Source organism: Hyaena hyaena, unplaced genomic scaffold (assembly GCF_003009895.1).
Source record: "Hyaena hyaena isolate Hyena2069 unplaced genomic scaffold, ASM300989v1 scaffold_32, whole genome shotgun sequence".
Lineage (NCBI taxonomy): Eukaryota > Metazoa > Chordata > Mammalia > Carnivora > Hyaenidae > Hyaena > Hyaena hyaena.
The window spans coordinates 347,084-372,251 of NW_024080663.1; the positions used below are offsets into that span (position 1 = coordinate 347,084).

A 25,168-nucleotide genomic window follows, 5' to 3' on the forward strand; every position below is an offset into this window, starting at 1 on the left:
TCTCTATCACCCCAGGCAGTGATAATCTCTTCATTTCTTGGATTCCTAACACATACCTTCGCAGCTTTTGTCATATATCGCCCTTCACTGTATTTGTTCCAACTGCCTTCTTTATGTATTTGTCTGTCTCCGAAGCATTAGCACAGCACTCTGCGCCAAAATCTATCCCATCTAAATGTTGGTTTCTCCTCCAGCAATTTTCAACCACCTCCAAGTTTTTAAGTCCTGCTTTTTTCACATCCTGTGAAAATGCGTCAAGGGTCTTTTTTCTTTTCCTTTTTTCTTTCGTTAAGCACAAAGGTGTGTTAAGCTGTGGGTTAGTAAGAGTCATTTGCTTTCAGCTTTGGAATGTGTTTATGAACTTACAAATGAGAACATCTGATGTCTTAGGAATCTACTTCAAACAAAATAATGAAGCCGCCCCATGGTGACTTGGCATAGTGAGAACTTGGACAGCAGACTCTCTCCTACCGCCCAGCTATTTGGATCCATGTGTCAGGCGGCCTGATTAAGAGCAGCCTTGTTAGTTTTAACTGAGTCCTTAATACCATAGTTAAATTTTATGTTTCTGTCAGTCTTATCTCAAGCAAATTGAAAAAAGTGAAAAATAATTTGTCCTTATGAAGATTAAAGTCAGACTACCCACTGTGAATGCCTAATAGGTCAAAACCAACAACTGTTTAAATAAATCTATTCCTAAAAAGTAAAATTTGACTCTAGTATGTCACTGAATTTATACTGGTTTTTGTATACAGATATGTGCATTTCCTCATCACATATACTCTGTAGTACCTTTGGTTAAAATACACATATACACATACACCTAAAAGGCATGTGTTCAAAACAGAGGATGAAAAAAAAAATGGCCCTGAAAAATGCTGGGTAATTTTTACAAGGTTAGGACATAAGAAAGAAGAAAGGGAGAAGAAAGTGTAAACCCACTGTCTTTTAAAAGCTACAAAGTTTTCTGAGTTTTAAGAGAATTCTATGCACAAATTTATATCTTAAGGGACACCAGTTAAGCAGCAAGAACACTTCACTGGACAGCCTGCTAAAGAAGTTTTCATAAAACTTATAAAAACTGGACTTCTTTTGTTTCATTCATCCTATTAATATAATCATTAAACTCAATTTATTCTCTCTCTCTCTCTGGAAGTCCACTGAAAGGAGAAAAAGCAAAATTACACCCACAAAATGGAAAAAACACTTAAATACCATGACACATTCCCAGATATAGCTTGGACATAAAGTTGGTACACAAACTGTCAGTGGCACATTTCTTACCAAAGCCATCGCCGCTCAAGGTAGAAGGGCCAAGTGCACGGGGCTGGGGGTGTGAAGCTGGTTCTGCACCCTCCCCACCAGCCTCAGGCTCAAGACAACTGGGAACTTGCTGGAAGCATAACAGCATGAACTCCAAAGCCATCTGCCTACGGCTTAAATCCTAGCTCACCCACTTAACTACTAGCTCAGTGACCTTTGGCTCTGCTTACCTGATCTGAGCCTCAGCTTCCTCATCTGTAAAGTGGTGATAATAATAGCACCTAACTCCTAGGTCCTGGCTCAGGAGTATAAATGTGAGCTGTTATTATGATTTTATTTTTATTCCCATGGGGAAATGGGTCTCCAGATTCAACTATATCTTCTCTTCTGTCAATATCATAGCAATTTACAACGAGAGCTGGGGTACCAAATGATGGCTCTAAGACTCTATAAGATAAGATCATATATAGGGAATGTGTGCATGTCCATAAATGGCATTAGCCTTTCCATTAAATTAACCTACTTGCTACATATTAAATTTGAAATAAAACTTGAAAACCAAAAGCGTTTCTTCTCACCTAAATATTCCAGTCCCACAAATATTTCCAGGCAAGGGAAGATTTCTATATTTCTCTCAAAGATGTCCTAGGTTCACATTCTGACTCAAGCCTATTCTACAGACTATAAATCATTCTTCTATATGTGATTTATGCAAAAATTCATGGTTGCATTAATACCAGAGTGTTTTAATAAAGTTTAAGTGAAAACTGAACATTTTAAACATCTTCAGTTTAGCTAATTCGTCCTCATTAGAGGCTGTTCATTCTTCCATGTGAAAACATTTGGTGAACTGCTTTGAGTAACTTCAGACACTGCTTAATATTCAGTCCCCAGAGTATGTCCATGAAAAGTTCTCTCCTGCATGCTCAATACCTTTCCTTTGCAGACATAAGGAGAGACGAGATGAAAATGGACAAGGCTGAAAATGAATATGCTCTACCCTTCACAGCAAACTGGCTTTCTATGCGTTATCATCTAACCCTACACCCATCATCACAGTCAGGAGGAGAACACAAAGGTTGTAACAATGAACATACTTCATTTTGCTAATTTTCAAGCCAAAAAAAAACTTGAGCCAAGTTATAAAAAGTAAGCCTCTATTTGGATTACAGGGCCCAATTCCAAAACCAAAGAATTAGCCTTTCTGGAGAGTTGTGTATGATTTGTAGCTTAATCAAATACAGATAAATCTTTGAAAGGCTCCCTTTTTATTGGGCTACTTTTGTGCCACAAGTGTGTTAGTCTATACTCTGATTTTAATTCTCATCTGTGAAATCATAACCCAAGGACAAACGGACGGCTTTCTTATCAACCACATTTTACTAAAACTGCTCAGACCTTGACGTTAATATGATAAATTCTGTTTTAAGATCAAGCAGAAAATTCAGACCTTCATTTCTAGTAAACAGCCACACCTCATGAGGCCACTTTGTTAAATTTTCTCCTCCAGCTTCTCAGAGATGTGCCATTTCAATCATGGAGTGCTATCATCCTCTGAGAAGGAACTAAACACCTGCACAAAACACAGCTGTGTCCAGAGTACCTACAACCTACGTTTAAAGAGACTACTTCCTGATTCAAAACTAATAAGTTGCATTTCCAAGGTGATAATTTAACCAGAAAAGCACCATTTCATTTATACATTCAACAAATGAGTACAGAGTTACAAGGCAGCACGGAGGCCTGTGTGATAGAGCATATAAACATACTCTTTCCTTAGAGACAAGTACATTATGATAGGACAGTCAAGAATTTTCCTGCCACAAGACATCCTCCGTAGAGAGAGCACAGGTTACTACACATTCTTCTGGGGGCTTTGTAGTTTCTCTCATTCGAAAGAAGGAGTCATCCCAAAGGAGAGCTGACAAGATGGATTCCCAGGCTTCTGTCTCTCCCCCCTTTCTTCTCTCTATCCAGTGTTTGTCCACCTCTTTGTTTATTTCCTCCTCCTTCCCCCCCCTCCGCCCTGCTTCCTCTTCTTGGCCCTGCCTGTGAAATACAGACCTTGATATCTTCTCTTTCTCCCCCCAAATCACATCATTCTCATGGCTTTATCACCTCTTTAGTGGAAAATCCCCATGTTTAAGAACTTCAAGTCTATGTGATATCCCTTAAACTCCTTAAATTCAATCTGATCCAAATGGAATGCCTGATCACCCCATTAAATCCCATTCTTCCGCCCTATTTCTTGTTCAGCTAATGATCCCAGCAGGCTCACCAGGACTCGGGCTGACTTAAGGCCTTCTTCACCCCCTCTTTTTCCTCAGCATCCCCCAACCCACCCACCTGATCTGCTGCCAGTCACATGGATTCAGATCCCTTCTTCCTATCACCATTGCTACGAATCCTAATCTAGGTAATTATTTCTTCCTTCTGAACATTCCAGAATTTTTCTAAGTGGGCTTCTTCTTTTTTTTTTTTTTTTTTAATGTTTTATTCATTTCTAGGAGAGAGAGAGACAACGTGAGCAGGGGAGGGTCAGAGAGAGAGGGAGTCACAGACTGAAACAGGCTCCAGGCTCTGAGCTGGCAGTCAGCACAGAGCCAAACGCGGGGCTCAAACCCACGAACAACGAGATCATGACCTAAGCGAAAGTCGGACGCTTAACCGACTAAGCCACCCAGGCGCCCCGAGTGGGCTTCTACTTCTGTTAAAGATGCTATCTTATTAATTTTTTTAATTTTTTAATGTTTATTTATTTTTTGAGAGAGAGAGAGAGAGAGACAGAGTATGAGTAAGGGAGACACAGAGAGGGAAATACAGAATCCAAAGCAGGCTCCAGGCTCTGAGCTGTCAGCACAGAGCCCCATGATACGGGGCTCAAACTCACAAATGGTGAAATCGTGACCAAAGACGAAGTTGGATGCTTAACCGAGTCCCCAGGCGCTGCAATCCTATTAACTTTTTTAGAGAAGACAGATGTACTCCAGAACCAGAGGGCTCAGTTTCAAATTCCAGCTCTGCTGCATCTTAACTCTGTGACCTTGGGCAAGTTCCTTAACCTCTCTGTACTCTACTGTCATCATCTCTGCACATTAAGGATGATAATAGTACCAGCCTCACAGAATTGTGAAAATAAAATAAATTAATAAATAAGTATTGTGGGGCACCTAGAATAGCAACTATTATGCATTTAAATACTCAATAGATGTTTGCCATTATTTGCAATTAGCCCAGATCCATCATATCATGGACCGCCCCAAGACCCGCAGGAGTCCAATGGCGTGCAAGGAAATCTCGGATCCCCACCCTGGCATTCAATCTGCACCCCACTGACCTTTCGACTTCATATTGCAAATCCTCCTCACACCTGGATACACACCAGGCAAACTGGGGGACTTCCTAGTCCCTGAACGCATTCTGGAGCCTCCCTCCTCATCCTTGCTGTTCTTGCTTCTGGGATTTCTCCTCTCACATCTCTGCCAGATAAAACTGTCCATTTTCCAAACCAACTGTAACTGCTCCAGGAAGCTTTTCTGAACATTTAAACCAAATGTGCTCGCACCTGCCTGGGAACACACTTTAGTACAGAGGCTAGGTTAACCTAATGTCAGTTCTCTTTCAATCCCTTTGCCTGCACTGCTGTCATCCATCTGACAGGCTTGCCGCTCCTTGAAGCTTCAGTAATATGTGCCTTCATCATCGCTGCGTTCTCTCCAGCATCTACCCATGTAAAATATGTTGGGATAACAAAAAAAGATGAAATGATGGCTAATCAGAATCACAGCCACTGCACTGGCACGGAAGCTGGGCAAGTCCAAACCGAAAGTACACTCTGCACAGGCTGGAGTCCTCTTTAAGGTTTCAAATGACACCAAAACTCACACTATAAATAGGATGGTCGCTCCAGCAAGTCTTTCTTACAAGACACCCGAAACATAGTAGAATAAATACAAGAGGAATGTGCTGGTGCCTGGGTGGCTCAGTTGGTTGAGCGTCCGACTTCGGCTCAGGTCATGTTCGTGAGTTTGAACCCCAGTTGGGCTCTGTGCTGACAGCTCAGATCCTGGAGCCTGCTTCGGATTCTGTGTCTCCCTCTCTGCTCCTCCCCCACTCACACTCTGTCTCTCTCAAAATAAACATACAGTTAAAAAAATTTTTTTTAATACAAGAGTAATGTGATTTGTAGCCCTATCCTAAAACACCAATATTAAAATGCACAAAAAAATGTTCTTCATATATCAATACTACGATCAAAAACCATGGAGCACTGCATTCGGTGGCTATGTGTAATTTTCTGCCAGTGGTATCATTTAGCAATCTCTACAGAAGCAATTCAGACCCCAATGACTGAAACTTGTTCAATGACATCAGAACAACCTCTGGCCCATCAGCCACTGCAGAATGGAACATAATGGCACATACACAGCCTCTACTGTCAGACTCACAAGAGGTCCCCCAAACCTGAAACTCACTAAAAGAAAGCCACAATAATGCACATTCCCAACAATACAGTGAACACTCAATAAACACTGCTGGCAGTGACATCATCCAGGTACACGGGGTCGGGGAGCAGGCCACACATTACTCCATTCGGTCTAGGAGCAGAGCTGTAATCTGACACCAGAGATTTAGACCTCCTTGCCGCAGCATTCAAATGCAGCAGCAAAGGGCTCTTTCATTCCCACTTTGACTTCGGCCATTCAAGAAGCATCCTGTCCCCAGTACCACTAAGAGAAATGTCCTGAAGACATCAGTTTCAAGAATCCCTATGATGAAGTGACAATTAAAGATGGTTTGCCCTCAAATAAAAGATACACTCTTCGAAGTCAAGAATACGCTCACTCTTCAAATACCTTGTGGTACCCACAAATCCTTAGGCAGAATGGCCAAAATCCCTTTTAACAGGACAAGTCTAGGAAGCTTATAAGGGTCACTATGGTTCATTTAACTATGTTCATTTAATTGCATATTTGGTTAAACAACAAGAAAGTAAGGTTAAATGTTTAAGTTAGAATATTTTGGACTACTCTGAAATGCCAGTTCTTTTCATGAGAACATAAGTCAATTCAGTCTTCTTATTCCTTATTATCTGTTGCTTTTATTAAAGAGATTTATCTCTCTTCAATTAAATTTTTATTACCCTTAAGGTATTAAGATATCTTTTTCCTGTAAATCAATGGTCTGTCACAGAAAACAGTTCCCTATTCTTACTTTACACACTCAAATCCTAATTCCCGTAGAAGAAGCAAAGTAACGGAAGAAAGTAAATCAGCTCTCCTATACCACTTCCTCAAAGACAAAGAAAGTAAAACTCTGAAGCTTGGGGCACCCAAATAAAATAATTGAATAATTTCTTGTGCAGGTAAAATCTCACTCATTGGTATGACTTGGGTACAGCTACCTCCAGCTAAACATGTCCCATTTTCCGAAAACGAGCCACAGAAACAAAAACAGCCTGAGAGACAACAGAAGCCTTGTGAACCGCAAAGCTAAAGCACCTGTAATACACACACTTCCCTATACTCTGTGGGTGCTCCATAATAAATACTGGGTGGCTGATTCACAAGCCAATTACGGAGTCTGGCAAGGACAGTGTCTCCCTGGCCCTACTCTGGGGAGTGTTAGGTATCCAGGGTTGCAGTTTGTGGTGGTGGTGGAAGAGCTTATATAGACAGAGCTCTAAAAGGACTGGGGTGTTGACAGGTTCAAATGATGTTAACTTGCCCTGCACCTCTCCCCAGGCATCTGAGTCTTCTAAAAAACGGTGTAGTTACTTGCACCACTGGGGAAAACTGAAGAAACCTGCCATAGAGGCACACAGTGTTCCCTCACCAGAGAGCCAACAAGCTAAATGGTTGAGAAAAAAAAAAAAAATAGAAACTTACTTTTCATAGACCAGCTCCTCATCGATGGAGAAATAGTGGGTATTTACTGTGCTTTTTGGTCTATTCCTTAAAGTAGCAAAATATAACCGATCTGAAAGACAAGTTTAAAAGATAGGAGAAAACATATGAGAAGTGGGGAAGCTGAACGTGGGCGGGGTGGTGATAATACAGGAAAGATCAAACCAATAACTGCTACCCATTATTTAAAGACTCTATTAACACGTGGAATTCTTGCAGAAACCTGATCTCTCCCAGAAACCCAGAGTCTCAAGAGCACAACAGAGAGACGAGACGGGGACCTAACTGAGAGACTCAGCTGGGAGCAGAGTTCCCGTATCTCCCCTGTTTCAGGCGACCGGGCGCAGACAGAAGCTGTGGGTACCCGTAGAACTGAAGATGCAAGTTTGGTTCAGAAATCTCCAGACCTCAGCAGCTGCGGAAGGGGAAGAGAGAGGCGAGCCTGCAGCATCGAAGACTTCAAGAAGAGGAAAGAAGTAAGACAGGGAGGTGTGACGGGAGGGAGGCGGGGAGCGGGGGGGTGGGGAGTTGTCCCGAAAACCGAGCGGGCTAAAGGAGACCAAAAAAAATCACCCAGATTGGGATCCCCACCAGCCGCTGCATGCGAGAGTCCGGCCGAAACCGCGCCGTCCCACTACCGGGCGGCGAGGTCATCCGAGGGAGCTGCAGAGGGAACCTGGGACGCAAGAAAGACAGAGAAGCCGGAAGCAGGGGGTCCTCGGGGAAAGGACAGTAGCGAGAGGGGACGAGAGCGCGCGCAGCCGGTGCAGGACACTGGGGGCCCCGAGAGAAGCCGGAGGCGGCTGTTGGGACGAAGGGCTGGAAGTGAAGAGTTGGGGGTGAGGTAGAGTTGGAGGATGCGGGGCGGCTGCTCCTCACCTTTCATGAACTCGCAAGCCCCGATTAGTTCCCCTGACTCCGCTGCCATCTTAAGCAAGATACGCACGGGGGAGGGCTGGGTCTTGGCCAGCTGAGGTCACCCGCCCCCGGGGGCTTCCCCACTGCCCAGGAGCCGGGAAGCTTGCAGTCCCCAACACTGAGCCCGCACGAGAAAGGCAGCAGGCGCCGAAAGCGGAGGCGGCTGGGGGGTCAGCGCGCCGGGCGCCCCGGGGACATTCCGCGGGGAACCCGAGCCCGCTCCGCGCGGGGCGCACACGCCCCAGGCTGTGGCCGCTCCGATTCGGACCCGGCTGCTGCCGCTGCTCCGCCGCCGCCGCGCGTCGGAAACGCAGACCAGCTCTCACGGCCGGGCAAAGTCTTCCCCCCGCTCCCAAAGTGATCATGGAGGAGGAGACGTCTGCCCCGATCGCGCCCGTGGCTACTCGTGCGGCAGCGGGCAGGACTCCGGTGCCCGCGGGCTGGCAGCAGCTGCTCCGGCTCCTCCTTCGCCACCTCCTTTCAGCAGCAACTCTTCCTCCTCCTCCTTCCCCTAGGTCCGCCCTCAGACCTTCCTCCCCGCCCTCCCTCAGCCCCCTCCACTTTCACGGCTCCGCGGCCATCCCTTAAAGGGACAGCCCCGCTCCTTTCTCGGTGCCGGCCCGGCGCCCCAGTTACCAGGCGCCCCGCGTGTCACTAAGAGCCAGTTGCTAAGGCTTTGTTGCCGTCCACCAATTGCTGTACAGGAAACAGGGCCCTCGGCCCAGGGGAGCCGGGCGGGGCCTCCAGACCAGAAACTTATGAATGAAATGGTGGAGTAGGGAGTAGGTATTAGGAAGGGCGCTATTGCTGCTTCCCAGGCAAGGATGCGCAGGCACCCCTTCCTTTTCTGCACCCACTAAGTCTTCTCCCACTCCACAGATTTTTCTTCTCTGTCTCTCTCGTGTCCCATCACCCACTTCTCTTAAACTCTTGCGCGCGCGCGCGCGCGCACACACACACACACACACACACACACACTTAAAAGACCTCAGATCTCCGCGCTCCACCTCCTAATAACCCCCTGGCCCACCACCACTGACGGATCTCCAGCTTTGTAAAAAATAAAATTTTTTAAAAAATTGCTACCTCCTAGCTCAAAAGAACATGTACCGGTTTCCTCTACACATACTGGACTTTGATCTAACTTGTGCTTTGTTCTCACGGGGGAAAACGTTCCCATCCGGTCCCCCACGTCCTCTTATTTGGACTGCCACTGTGGCCGCAAAATCATCACAAATGCCTAACCTTTATCTGGCTCTGATCGAGGAGGGGGGAGGGGAAGCGAAGCCAGCCGGGGGAGGGGGGAGGGGAGGAGAGGGAACGAGCGACACACGACAGGGCCACTCGTCCACGGGGGAAATTAACACAAAAGAATCTCTTTACGTAGTCTTAGCTGAAGCGCTGCAGGGAGTGGTTCGTCTCAAAAAGTCCTTGCCTTGTTTCGGTAAGGCTCCTCATACTGTTTGAAAAACTTTAATACTGGGTACCCTACGGACGTGCCTAATTAAAGAACAGTCCCTTCCATATGAAAATGGCGCTACAGAACCATCATCATAAGAGCATGCGCTCTAAGAGGTTTCTCCAGAAACAGAAAGGGATTTGCGCCCGCCTTTGGGAGAAAGGGGGCGCACAAGTGAATTGCTGCAGGGCCGACTTTGAAGGATCGCTGTGAGGCCAGCGAGTAAAACTCAACTCCGTGGTCTTAGCCCGTTAATCAGCTTTGCTGATTCTCCAAAAAGCTAAACAGGAACAGAAAATAAATATAAGGTGTTTTTGGAAACTTGAGTGGTTTGATTTTGTTGTTGTTGCTCTTATAAGAAATACACACAAACACACAATATCTTAGCTATTCGGGGGGGGGGGGGGAGAGAACACCTCAGTAATTCTAATCAAACATGTCCTTGTAAAGAGAGTAAAAAGAAAAACCTAACATCCAAATCTTTAAGGCCAGAACCATATAAAGTTAAAGCTGGAAGAATCATTGAGTACTTCCTATACCCTATACCTACACAGCATCATCTGTACCCTAATCTTCACATGAGGAAAAAAATATCTTGAGTTTTTAAAACTGTGAAAGTCCTGAAAGGTGAATTGTAATGTTCTTCAGTGTTGAGATGTATCCCATGTTTTATAGGCCACTGGTCATGGCTGTGGAGTTCTAAAGGAGAAGACATCTCTCAAACACGTTGTCTATGGTCACATTATTACTTAAATTTTGCCTGATATTCCTCCAGTCTTGGTGTCAACACTCATGTTGCCTAAATCAAATTATTTTATTGAAAATTTCTAACATTGTAAGATGGAAAATCAAAGCAAATGAATGCCACAATAAACTTACCCCCTTTGTTTAGAAGTCTCAATTCAGTGATGGCAATCTGTGTCCAAATTTGCTGATTTAAAATTTGGGTAGAATTTAAATTCACTTGCAAATTTCCTAACAACTTTTCATCCCAGTGTTGTGTTAGAAAAATTTCATGAAAAAAATAAGCCCATGTTCTCATTCAACACATAAACCTTTAATTTCACAAATAGTCTAAATGTGTATTCTCAGAGAAAGCAGCTTTAACTGAACACCCTCTAAAATAAATATACAAAATATACAAAAAAACATTTCTTTCATATAATTTGCTTGTTCAGAAATTTTGGTCATGAAAAGTGAATTACAACCTGAGCAAAAAGAAACCCTGAAAATTAAGAACTCAAAAAGAAAAAGTTTACTTATCCTATTTACAGTACGGATATTATCATGAAATTTTTGAAGACTCTATAAGTAATTTTGTAATGCTGCATGAAAGAAAAATAAGTGATTATCAGTATAATCAAATCTCTCTAAACCAAAATCTGCACAATCTAAATGATATAGAAAATTCTACAAAGAAAACAGTAAACAAGCTAGTGCACACACAGCACACATCCATGTCAAGGTTCTAATGAGATCATAAAACACTTTATTCTCTCAATTATCATGAGGTCAGTGTTCCTATTGGCTGTAGTTTCATAATAAAGGCATGATTTCAGCGTACGGGGGAAGATAATGGAAGAAACTTCTTTCCAATCATTCAACTTAACAAAAGTGTTAGGAAGTGACTTTTATTTTAAACAACCATAAAGAAAGGTGTTTCACACATAAGGAAAATATTAAGAGAATTAAGATGTCACTCAATGAAGAAAAGGAAGGTAATGTTATACATAGGCATTCAACGGTTGAATGCCGTTGTATAGAATTTCTAAGTATAGAAATGTCTCAACAACAGTGACTCTGCGAACATCCCTTGAATCCTGCCTCTCACACCCTGAGAAACAGTCTGCAAACTATGCTGTGCACAGTAGAGCTAGAAAATTCACTGCTGGAGGCAGCTCCAAAATACGGCACCAAAAGATGTCTGGTTCTAATTCTGCCCCGTGAGGCTGTCCTGAACACCCTTAGTCATTCTTGAATATGACACCTCTTCAAAAATGCAAAGGCAGCTCCCTCAGACCACTTCTTCCCCCTAGTCTCACCCAGATTAAAATCCTCAACCTTTCTTTCAACCTCTTTTTAAATTACATGGCTTCAAGTCTGGTCACTTCTCTGATTTGTCTATACCCCTCATAAAGTGTGTCCCAGAACTGAATGCAGACCAGTGGTGACCTAGTGTGGCTAGAGACTGGGAAAAAGCACTGAGAAAAGATTCATATGAGAGCAAAAGCAATGAAAAATGAAAAAGAACCAAATTTTATCATTTAGCTGCCAAAAAAGGGAAAAATATTCTCTCTTGTTGAGGAAGGGTAAGGAAAAAGTTGGATAGGCTAATCAAAGACTTGTCAACTGTGATATTCACTTATTCTATTCAAAGTATCATCTCTTATTAGAATATATTATTAGAACATGCTCTTTTAGTTGCTTGTTCTGTCATGATGTTATATGAGCAAGTAAAAAATACATAGAATACATACTTTGAATTCTTTCTAAAACATAATTTTCTATTTAATTGTGAAACAAGGAGCAGTAGAAACCTGCCCCTCTGAGTAATTTGAAATTCAAAGTGAGTTGATTTGTTGGAGCACCTGGCTGGCTCAGTCGAAAGAGCATGCAACTCTTGATCTAAGGGTTGTGAGTTCAAGCCCCACGTTGCCTGTAGAGATTATTTAAAACTAAAATCCTAAAATAAAGTGAGTTGGGGCACATGGGTGGCTCAGTCAGTTAAGCATCCAACTCTTGATATCAGGTCAGGTCATGATCTCATGGTTGTGAGATGGAGCCTTTCATGGGGCTCTATGATGAGTATGGACTCTGCTTGGGACTCTCTCCCTGTCTCTCTGCCCTTCCCCAACTTGTGCTTGTGCTCTCTCCCTCTCAAAATAAATAAACTTTTAAAAAACTATTTAAAGACGTGGATTGTTTAAATATTTTGATAATTAATTCCTTGCCTGATACCAAAAAAATTTAAAGCAATTTTTTTACTATATATATAAATTATTCCAGTGTAATCAGAATACCAAAAATACAGAGATAATGTGACTCATGAAATAGCTGCCCACAGATGCTAAGATATTGGCCTAACCCAGCATCTCACTAATCACCAATGCCAATGTAAGAACTCCAAACCAGAATCAAAGATGGTAACAATCAGGAAGGACCTGGGAGATTAGCTAGTTCCAGCTTTCAAACAGGCTCCCTAACACCAAAGGTAACAGAGGCCCGACTGGGGATGGGGGTGGGGAGTGATGGATGAGCACACAGGGCTTCTACAAAATATTTCACTCCTAAAAATGATGTGGTAAATAGAGGAAAGAAAAGAGAAGAAGAAACTGAGGTCCATGGTAGGTAATTAATTTTCTGAAGTCACATAGTTGATTAGAGGTAGAAACATGACCAGTTAACCAACAATCTTTTCTCAATTTTCTCCTAACTTAGCTCATCTTACATTGTTTAGCTCATGGGTTCTTAAACTTCTGAGATGATAAAATATCAAGCAATAATAATGTATATGTATAATATCTTTCCTTCAAATTTTTAGAGAAAATATTGAAATAATGTAAACGCAGAATGAAAATATAAGAGATGTTGCATTATCTGCTATTGTCATTGTTGTCACGTGGCTTCTTTAAAAATCTGAATTATTTTTTCCACTATTTATTAATAGTATAACCAGTATTCTACAGAACATAATTTCAGAAATTTAGTGAACATTAAATACAATTCAATTTAATAATCATCTTATCTTTGACTAATGCAGCCAGGAAAAAGTGACATAGTTTTAGAAGGTGAAACAAAATTCCATGGCAGTCAATATACTTAACAGTGCTCAATTTATTGACTAATTTGCTACATTCTTCAAATAGGCTGACAATTCAATACAGTTTTAAAACTTACAGAATTTATCCATCTATATTTATTTGTCATTTCTACTCTTTTTTTTGGAGAAGAAATAAACAAGTAAACTTTTTTCTCCAAAATATATAAAATAATATGCCTTACGCCACTCCTCACCCCCATCGCTACTGCCTGAACTATCACTACCCTCATCATTATCACCTTAGTGGCACATTTTGATCTCGTTTCCAATGTTCACTCTTACATGCCCATTTAATACATGTCCCCACTATACTCTGTACATGTTTCTATCAGATAAATAATAATAGCTAATACTTAAGTTTTATTGAAAACTATGCACAGTAGTTTATACCTCAGGTCTCACATTGATTGCCTGTGAGGTAGGTCCTACTAAAACCTTGGTTTGCGAGCATAATTCGTTTCAGAACCATGCTTGTAATCCAAAGTACTTGTATATCAAAGTGAATTTCAAGAACCATGGGCTCAGTTGTGATCATGTGACATGTGGCATCACATACTACTCATATTACAAGACATCGCTCATGTATCAAGTTAAAATTTATTAGAAATGCTTGTCTTGCAGAACACTTGCAGAACAAGTTACTCACAATTCAAGGTTTTACTGAATTATTATTCCCACTTTACAGATGAGGAAACTGATACAAAACGTATGCTCAACAAATACTTGGAAAATGAACAATTAAGTGAGTTATTAAAATATTGGGAAATGTCAGATCATAATCTCACAGTTCATGAGTTCGAGCCTTGCATCAGACTCTGTGGTGACAGCTCAGAGCCTGGAGGTTGCTTCAGATTCTGTGTCTCCCTCTCTCCACCTCTCTCTATCAAAATAAAATAAATGTTAAAAAAATGTTTTAATGTTGGGAAATGAACTTATGTGAATCACTTGAACATATAAAGCAGCTCCTTTGCAGCCTGGAGTCATGGAAAAAATACTGGATTTATAATCAGAAGCTCAGCTTTCAGGCATCACTATCACCAACTGTATGTGTTATCTTAGATTGTTTCCTCTGGCATTAAATAAGGATTAACATAATTTCTAACTCACAGGAATTAAATAAGAGTGCCATGTTGTGATGCCATTGTATATTTGTTATTAATGGTAAAGCCTATCTTAAATAGAAAATTACTTCCAAAATTGGATATTCACAAGACTCAAACTATTATATCTCTTTGGATCTAAGTATTTTTACCTAATTTGCTTCTAGCCATCAACATAAGCAAAACAGACACTCACAGAGAAGCTCTTTTTAACAACTGAGGACATCCCCAGAGTGTACAAGTTAACTTCATCTTTCATTTCTAACTGCCTTTAGCCATGGTACTATCTCGAGAGTGTGATGGGGCCAACGACCCCCTTCAGGCATCCTCAGTGGATTCTTAAACGCCTCTACTTTGGCTCACATTCTTTTAATCGTTCTGTTCCAGAAGCCTCGGACACAAATGTTGTTCACTGCAGTTCCCATAGGGACCCTTCATGCCCCTTTGGAATGCTAGGTTTCCTGTGCAGAAACTCCAGAAGAAAATAATCTTTTCAATAAACTAACAGGAGACCCTTGGTTTCCATTTTTCCAATCACAAAATACTAAATATATATATTTATTGAACAGATTCCTGATGGTTATTAATGCCGTTATTGTTATTAACACCTATACTGGTCCTGATTCCCATGGGGAGAAAATTATACTTTATATCTTCCATGGCCAAGCTTTCCTGCATTAGGATATGTGTCATTCTTCAGACTATATCCAAAACATAATTGAGATTCACTAATATAGGATAATCATGATATGAGGAATCTGACATTCACACAAACAAAAATAATTTCTGCTTATCCTAAGATACATTAGCACATTTTAGGTTAAAGATTTCTCTTCATAACCATGTTATTTCTCATAACATCAAGTATACATTTTTATATTTATGCGTCCATTAAGGTAGCAAATATTAACTGCATACCATGTGCCTGGCATTGTGCAAAGGGCTAGGATGGAAATCGAGAACAAAACACACTTCCCCCTCTAGAGAGGGATATAGGTAAGCAAGCAGGCTCCATAAGCAGGCTACACAACAGGCTGGATGGAGCATGTACAGAGACTAGGAATAGGAAGCCAGGGAAGACTTACTAAAGAACCTTAGACATGGGGCACCTGGCTGGCTTGGTCATTGGAGCACGCAACTCTTTTTTTTTTTTTTTTTACAAATAGTTTATTGTCAAATTAGTTTCCACATAACACTCAGTGCTCATCCCCAAAGTGCCCTCCTCCATGCCCATCCCCCCTCCCCCCCACATCCATCAGTCCTCAGTTTTTGTCAGCATTCAAGAGTCTCTCATGGTTTGCCTCTCTCCCTTTCCCCCACCATTTCCGCCCTTCTTCTCCCCCTTGTTCCTCCGTCAAGTTCCTCCTAATCCTCCTATACGTGCAAACATATGATATTTGTCCTTCTCTGCCTGACTTATTTCGCTCAGCAGAACACCCTCGAGGTCCATCCATGTGGCTACACATGGCCAGATTTCATTCCTTCTCATTGCCATGTAGTATTCCATGGTATAGATAAACCACATCTTCTTGATCCATTCATCTGTTGATGGACACTTAGGCTCTTTCCATGTTTTATCTATTGTGGAGAGTGCTGCTATGAACATTGGGGTACATGTGCTCCTATGCCTCAGCATTTCTGTATCCCTTGGGTAAATTCCTAGCAGTGCTATTGCTGGGTCATAGGGGAGTTCTGTTGTTAGTTTCCTGAGGAACCTCCACACTGTTTTCCAGAGGGGCTGCACCAGTTTACATTCCCACCAACAGTGTAGGAGGGTGCCCGTTTCTCCACATCCTCGCCAGCATCTAGAGTTCTCTGATTTTGGAGCACGCAACTCTTGATCTCAGGATCCTGTGTTCAAGCCCCACACTGGGCACAGAACTTACTTAAAAAAAAACAAACAAACCCCAAAACCCAAGAGTCCTGGACTTGAAGGTTTGATTGGGAGCTCACCAGGTGGAGGAAGTGGGATTACAGAGCAGCAAGGTAGCATAGCAGGGAGACTGGAAGGAGAAAGACACGGGAGAAAGTTTCAAACTGAGGGAAGTATATGTACATAAACTGAGATGCAATAGAGAAAAGACTAGATCAAAGATCGGCAGTAGTTCCATTTGGCGCCAGCATAGAGAATGAAGTAGGAGGAAACCAAAAAGAATCTTGGTAGGAAAGGCTAAAAATTTGCAGAGCGTAATGGGGCCCCAAAATGAAATATATTAAGTAGGCAAAACCTAGTCAGGCAGGGATTCTTAAATTGTCAGAAATTATTTAAACTAATTGTGAATAGATTGGATCCTACTCCATTAATCCCCAAATAAGCAGAATTATAACAAGAATATAGATTTAGGCTCACTTAATAGGATCTTCCATTCTTGCTTTCTTTTTTTCTTTTTTCCCCTCACTATTAAAAAGACAAAGCAGAACTTGCCCATTTTTTTGCTGAACACAATTAAGTATGTAAAGGGAAGAGTTGTCTGAGATTCCTGAAGTTTAGTTTGCATATGCTGGAAATAAATGTGGATAAGACAATGTATATTTCTCTTAAACTGAGTATTTTCAGTAAAAAGACCCTAAACAAATGTAAAAAATAGGAAATACAAGAATTAAACTTGATTAAAAATACTTTAATTAACTAACAAAAGTAATTTAGGATTTGTAAGAAGTTGATATCTAAAAAACTTAAATTGTTTTAGAAATAATAAATTAACTTTGATTTGATTACTTGGCTTCTTAGACGGCATGTTGATAGTCCCTAACTACTTTGACTATAAAATAAACTGGCTACTTCAGATTCTAGGTTAAATAACTTTCTAAAATGTTCCAAAAGGAAAATCTCTTAAACGTACTGACTATTATAGTCTAATTAATAATTTCCTAGATCTCACATGATTAGAAACCAGAGATACAAAATGAATATATCTGGCATGAAATCAGATCTTTGCTCTCATCCCCATAGCAGGAAATGTTCAGAGTGCCAATGCCTTTAAAATACAGAAAACATACCCTTTTAAAAGAATTTAGGTTTTGATAGTTCTCAACTGTTTCTACTCACAACACTTCTCACACCATATATGTGGGAGCTTCATACAAGGCAATTCTCCGATTATCCACAAACACCAGCTGGATGTCCTACAATTCACTTCTGACACGATGTCCCTGGAGTTGGCACAGACTGACAGGTGAAGGGCTCAGTTCCACAAGGCTGCCCTGCCTCAGGCGCCAGTCACCAATTCGAGACCGCCACCTGTACCAACCAACCAGCTATAAATCGAGGGTCCCCACAACCCCCTCCTCAGGTTCAATAATTTGCTAGAATAGTTGACAAGACTCAGGAAAACATTTTACTTACTATTCCCAATTTATTACAAAGGCTACAAACCAGGGACAGCCAAACGGAGGAGATGTATAAGGCAAAGTATGGGGAAAGGGCTCAGAACTTCCATGCCCTCGCTGCACATGTTACCCTGACAGCACCTTAATGTGTTCACCAACTTGGAAGCTCTCTGATGCCCATCTTTAATCATCGGCCACTAGAGACTGAACTCAGTCTCTAGCCTCTGTCCCCTCCCTTGAGGCCTAGGGGTTGGGCTGAAAGTTCTGACCCTCTAATCTCATGGTTGGTTCCCCTGTAACCAGTCCCATCCTGACGGAATCTCAGAGCCCTCTGGGAGTCACCTCATATCATAAACTCGGGTGTGACCTGTTCTGAACAACCAGAGATGCTCCTGTCGCCCCTATCGTTCAGGAAATTCCAAGTCAGAAATGGGAAGAAGACGAAAAACATATTTCTTTTTTACACAGGTAGAAAAAGAAAATCGTAGGGATTATTTGGAAAAGGAAGCTTTCTCAATTTCTCCATTTTAAAATTGCCCAAAACTCTTTAAGAAGGGGCTTTTAACTACAAACATGTGAACTATGAACCAGAAGTCAGTATTTATTGGGTAACATGGGCTCTTTGAAGCTTTGTTTTATATTATGTGTCTTAGTTTCAGTTCCTCAAGAAGCAGATTCTGAAACAAGGATTCAAGCACAAGAAATCTACTTGGGAGGTGCAGAGAATGAGGAGTGAGGAAATGGGGCAGGGAAAGGAAGGCAACCAGCAGAGGGTGTGTCTTCAGGCCAGGCTACCACTGTAGGGAACTGGAGCTGATTACTCTGGGTACCCTGGGTCAGGGTGTAAAACCACCTGCCTCCCAATTCACCCAAAGGGCAAAGGAGCGCCAGCACTTATCTACCTCAGCCACTGGTTGAGGGCTCCTCCTGAGGATGTTAATTCTCTCACAGCCAAGGGAGATATGAGTACATAGTGTCAAAGGTAACAGATAAATAAAATTAGAAGTGACATGTGTCTTTGTATTTGTCCATTAGAAGTTATTTCATTGCTGCATTTCATGGCAAAGCCCCTCAAAATCCTTCTGTTCTCCCTGTCTCCAATTCTTTCCCACTTATTCTTTCTTGAGCACACTCCAATCAGGCTTCAGTACCCACCATGCCACCAAAAGTGCTCTTGTCGAGGTCACTAGTGACCCACCTAATGCTAAATTCAACAGTCAATTCTCAGCATCTTCCTTAACCTACTAGCAGCACTGAATTACATTGTTTGATTCCTTCTCCTTGAATCACTTTCCTCACTTGGCTTCCATGACACCATGTCTCCTGGGTCCCCTTCTATTTCATTGACTCCTGCTTCTTTAGACTCTATTCCTCCTCACTTTCTTATCCTCTTAAAATGGAAGTATCCCAGGGCTCAGAGTCTATACACTTCTCTTCTCTATCTCAGCCACTCACGCCATGGCCTCCTCTCATCATGTGGCTTTCACTCTGATCTGTATGCTGAACCAGCCCTGACCTCTCCACTGATCTCCTGACTTGTATATCCAATGGTACGCTAGACAATTTCACTTGAATGTTTGAAAGGCACCGGAAACAGTCTGCCACCAAACAAACTCCTCATCTTTCCACTAAAACTTGCTCCAAATACAAGCTTTCTCATCTCAGGCAATTGGACATTTTCAGTGGCTCAGGCCAAACACTTAGGATTTATCCTTGCCTCCGTTCTTTATATCATATACCACATCGAGTCTGTAACAGATCCTGTCACTCTACCATGCACAACTGACAAAAAAAAATCTCCCTTTAAAGTGGCTACATTTCAGGTTGGGGAGTTAGGAAGGGGAGAGAAGTAGAGTAAAAAAATAATATGTCAGATGGTGATGAGGTTTATGAAAAACAATAAAGCTGGGTTCAAGGATACATGGTATGGGGATGCTATTTTTTTAAATGTTTTTTAATGTTTATTTATTTTTGAAAAGCGCATGTGAGAGAGGGAGGGGCAGAGAGAGGAAGACAGAGAATTCCAAGCAGGCTCCATGCTGACAGAAGCGAGCTCCATGTAGGAGACCATGAGCTGAGCTGAAATCGGATGCTTAACTGACTGAGCCACCCAGGCACCTCAAGAGGATGCTATTTTTACATAGTGTAGTGTAAAATGGAGTAAAGGAAACCTGATTTGAATTGGAGTTGGGAGGCCAGAAGGGAGAACTCTCATGCACCACCACTCACTGTCAGTTGCAGACCACCCCAATGGGGAGAGATTTACTTACATTCCCGACAGAAAGGAGTCTAATTTACTACTCCAGGAGGAAGAATTTCTTCTTGCCTGGCAACAAGCTCAGCCAATAAGAAAATGCCACAACTTGGGAGACAAGAAACTGTCACCGCTCTGCACTCTTGCTTTTCTTCAATGGATAGTCTCATTCATAGCAGTGACCTTCCAATGTTCACCTTTTCTCTATAAAGTTTCTCTCCTTTGATCTCTGGACTTGCCTATAGTTTGCCACTGCTTGCATGTCCTAAATTGCAATTCCTCTGCTATCCCAAAATAAATCCATTTTGCTGGTAAAATAACTGGCTGTTTGGGGGCACCTGGATGGTTCAATCAGTTGAGCATCTGACTATTGGTTTTGGCTCAGGTCATGATCTCACAGTTTGTGGGTTCAAGCCCTGCGTCAGGCTCTGTGCTGCCAGTACAAGCCTGCTTGAGGTTCTCTCTCTCTCCTTCTCTCTTTCTGTCTCTCTCTCTTTCTCAAAATAAAAAAAAAAAAATAACTGGATGTTTTACTTTTAAGGTCAACAGCAGTCAGAGGACTCTCTCTGATGGTTATTTGAGCAAAGACCTAAAAGAAAAAGAAAAAAAAAAAAAAGAAGTGCACTATGCAAATATTTAGGGACTAATTTTTCCAGGTAGAGAAAATACCAAATGCTAACCTGTGAGCCCTGGGAGCAGTTAAGGAAAATCAGGATGCCTGGAGCTGAGTGAATGAAGGAAAGCAGAAGGCAAGTAGGGAGGGTAGGTGCAGCAGATCTTAGACAATCTATAGGCTTTGGGAAGCTCTTTGGATTTTAATTGTATCTATACCTACAGAAATCCACATTCCTTATCAGGAACTTGAGACCCTCGGTCACCCCAACATCCAGCAAGCCTGTCTTCAGTCATGTCAGATTTCATACCTGTCCTCTTCCATGCCGTGAAGATGTCTCTTCCCTGGATACATCATGCCCATTATAGCTCAGTGCCTTCCGTGATGCCCTTCCCACCAACTCTACCTGCCAAAATCCTCTTAGCCAAGAACCAGCTCATACACTATTGAGACTTAAGAAGCAGAGGACTTAGTCACACTTAGTTATTCCCTCTTCTGTGTTCCTACAGAAACTTATCTGTACCTTATTTGGGGGATGTTTGTCATACTAAAATCTGCAATAAAGGCATCTCAATGGATGACTGCCATTCCCACTAGATTATGGGCTGTTTACTCTCCTTTAAATTTCCCTCAATTTAAGGGGTGCTTTGCATCCATTAAATCCTTGACAAATTTGTTACATAAAAAAGAGAAGCATGTCTGGGGTATGATGAGTGATCCAGTGTGGCTGGAGCAAAGGGCACATGAAAGGAGGTTCAGGTATATAAAACCAGAAAAAGAATGGAGACTTGCTAACACCAAGCTGAGGCATTTGGACTGTTGCAACACAAACCTGTGTCTACTGATTGCTTGATCTTCCATTTATAGTAAATAAAATAGTGTTTTTTAAAGCTGTAAGTCTGTGTCAAGGTTAAAAAATAACACATTCAAATTTTTAGCAGAGAATAAAAGAAAAATGTTGCCATACATTTCACCATCATTAATCTGAAGCCTGAATACCATTCAGGCAAAGTTGAAAATAATGATTTTGGAGTCAGATCTACGATCGGGTCTAGACTCTCACTAACTGTGTGATCTGAGCTAGCATCCAAACTGCTCTAAACCTTCGATTTATCATCTATAAAACAGGGAAGACACTAATACTTACATATTGGGTTGTGAGGGTACCTAGTTTTAGCATAGGGCCAGATAGTTGAGTGTTCAATAAACATTAGCTGTTACTATACATTACAGTGAAGCACCAGTTTACAGACCTACGGACTCTACAACCTCCTTTAGCAGATGAATCAGGTGAAAATTCTGCAGGTATTACAGCTGAGTCAAAAGCAGGTACGCATCAACAAGTATGGGAAAACATTCAAGAATCTATATTTCCTATTTTCTCCTAAAGTTTTATGGTCTGTGTAAAAACCACAAAGCTTAAGTATTATGAAACATCCTTCTAAAGACGTCTAAAGATAGAATTTTGTATAGAAATTATAACTCAGCATATTACATATAACTCAACATTATCTCTGGTCAAATGACTACTTCACTAGTAGTAATTAAGCCTCTTAATTAAGAGTCTTAATTAAGCTTCTATTTGCCTCTTAATGGGAAAAGGACAAGGTAGGAAATTCTATCTGAAATGAGCCTGAGCTCTGTAACACTAGAAAAATGTTTCAAGTGTCTGTCCTTAAAAATGAAATTCACAAATATTGTATTATCTATCTGGAAAGTGACATCTGTTTTCCCAGAGCAATTTGCCACTTTTAGATCTGTTGTGAAATACAGAAGCAGAACCTGGCTGAGAAAAATTAGAAACAAGATGATATCCAATCAGTCTTCTGGAAGAAAGTTCCACTTCTTTGCCCTGACTCTATTTTTTCACTTATTGCATTGTCTCTGCTTTCCATGACCCTTTAGCTAAACGCGGAGCCTAAGAAGGGAGCCCGGGCCAGGAGAGGGATTAATCACATGACATTTGCAGCCGACCTGTATTCAGATTCTAGCCTAGCTGTTTTGTAACCAGCTATGTGACTTAATCCAACCTGTATTACTTAATATAATATAAACTTCACTTCCATCTTCTGTAGAAGGAGAATAAATAAGTAAAAGAGCTATTGTGCAGGTGATGTGAGACGGCACAGGTAAGGCAGTTGATACTGTGCTCCGGCCCAGTGCAGTCAATAAATAGTGGCTGCTAGTATCGTTATATTATTGTTCAGTTTAACATATTTATCGTCTCTATAACTTTAAAGGACAAGAGAAGAAACAAAACCAAACAAACAATCAAAAAACACCAGGCAGCCATACCGGAGGAATTCAAAAGTCATCAATACAATAGCCTCTGTGAGACCTATTGAATTATATGGGACAAAGGTAATAAACCAGTCTTGATAACAAGCAAGAAAAAAGACACCTCCCCACAAAAGCTTTTCACCTGCCAACCTCCCCCTTACATAACAGTTCATACTACAGAGATAATTAAAAAAAGAAAGGAAGGAAGGAAGGAAGGAAGGAAGGAAGGAAGGAAGGAAGGAGGAAAGAAAGAAAGAAAGAAAGAAAGAAAGAAAGAAAGAAAGAAAGAAAGAAAGAAAGAAAGAAAGAAAGAAAGAAAAAGAGAGAGAGAAAGAAAAAGAGAGAGAGAAAGAAAGAAAGAAAGAAGAAAGAAAGAAAGAAAGAAAGAAAGAAAGAAAGAAAGAAAGAAAGAAAGAAAGAAAGAAAGAAAGAAAGAAAATCAACATTCTTGACATTTAACCCACTAGAAGTTGTTACTGGCCCTGAGTACAAGGGTGTTTCCACAGTCAGCCCAGTGACTTCGTCCACCAGACGAATTCCAGGCGAGTGTCTCTTTCTAAACATGACTAGGGCTTCTTAAAGATGCCCATACCCACATATACCTTAAGAACCTCAAAATTAAACAGACAAATCCATAGGTACCCACATATATATTTCTCAGAAACAAGTCACTTCAGAAACTTCCTGGGGCCAAAACCACACTTACTTCACACTGACCTGCAATTTGTGGGGCCCATACTTCCTCTTCTTCATAAGGATATCCGCTTGGGCTATAAGGATCCCACATATTCTGAGTTACCTTTTCATTCTTCTGGGTGGCACAAGCCTGTTGTACTCAGGTGAGAAGACAGAAGAATTCTGCCCTATCACATGGGCAGACACAGTGTTCGATTACATTCTATCAGTTAGATTGTAGGGTTTAGGGACTAGATCAAGTTACCCGTGTAGGAATATTCAGGCACTGTAATGCAAGTAAAGGTATGGATGACAGTGAGCTGCTGATTTGCCTTCAGAAAACACCAACTGATGAAAAAGTGCCATCGGATCCTAAAATTTTACCAAAAACTGCCTGGAGGCTCTTGGTAAAGCAGACATGTAAAATAACGAGAGGTAAAGGCAAAGTGTAAGATAATGAAAGCTGACCGCATCGGAGCCTGCAAGCTCGATTCTGCTATTTATAGCATTGTGGTTTATTCTGTGTCAACACAATCATAGCTGAATTTGATATGACTAACAGTCTTGGTTGATTCTCTTTAATTGGGTCAGATTAATGTGCCAACTGCACACCCAGTTGGGAGAACTATGCATCATCAACTAGAGGTTGATGTTTTAAGGTAATCTTAAATTCTGTTTTCCAAATCGGTTGAATTATACACTGTCATGTCAATCTCTCTTTCCCTTCTGGCTCCCAGGAGAAGCCTATAAGCAAGAGAGGGCCGAGACGGTTCAGTCTGCCACTTAGGGCCTGGACTTTAAGTTAGAGATGCTAACTGTTTGTGGCCATGAAGAGTGAAAAGCCAGACTTCTTGGGTTCAATACCCTGCCACTTGTTAGCAAAGAGATCTGGGCAAATTCTTAACCCCACTAAACCTTTTTCTCCATTTGTCAAATAGAGCTGATAATAATACGCACTTTATAGAGTTTTTGATGATTAAGTGAGATAACCCATTTAATGTGTTTACCATAATGCCTGGTATGCAGTAAGGGCTCAACAGATGTCAGCCATTCGTAATAATAACAGACACCAAGCTAAATGAGCTCTTCCTAATGGTCACTCTCTCAGACACATTCTGATTGCCACCTACACTCGCCAGGGATTCTCAGTCTCAGTATGGCGGACAGTTTGGACTTGATAATTCTTTGTTATGGGTGACCGTCCCATATACATTGTAGAGTGTTTAGCAGCATTCCTGACTTCTAGCCACCATGCAGCACTACCCTAATTGCAACATCCAAAAGTGTCTCCAGACATTGCCACATATCTCTGGGGCATGGGGGAGAGGCAAAATCATCCCAGTCCGAGGGACACTGTGCTAGATCAAGTAATAGTTGCTGCTAAGGACACACCACCTTTGTCAAATTGCTCTCGATTGAATCAGCTATGTCCACCGTGGAACTAAGTAGTAAATAATCAAAAAGCTGCCTTAAAATTAGTACCTCCTCTGCCATTAATTCAACTCTGTAAAGATAGATAGTGTCTCTCATTTTTACCTCAGTGTTCTCAG

General features: G+C 41.5%; 1 protein-coding gene across 5 annotated transcripts in view; it reads right to left on the bottom strand.

Moving 5' to 3' along the window:
- CDC14A (cell division cycle 14A) overlaps positions 1-8,453 on the bottom strand; it is a 168,066-nt gene extending 159,613 nt beyond the window's left edge. For all 5 annotated transcript variants that reach the window (XR_005527732.1, XM_039228456.1, XM_039228457.1 and 2 more), the window contains exons 1-2: positions 8,049-8,453; positions 7,152-7,242 (exon numbers count right to left, since the gene is read on the bottom strand). Coding sequence is in view for 4 of the 5 variants with exons in the window: in XM_039228456.1 (XP_039084387.1) it covers positions 7,152-7,242; positions 8,049-8,097 (140 nt within the window). In the remaining variant the exon portion in view is untranslated. The remainder of the gene's footprint in view (positions 1-7,151; positions 7,243-8,048) is intronic.
- Positions 8,454-25,168: the final 16,715 nt, after the last annotated feature.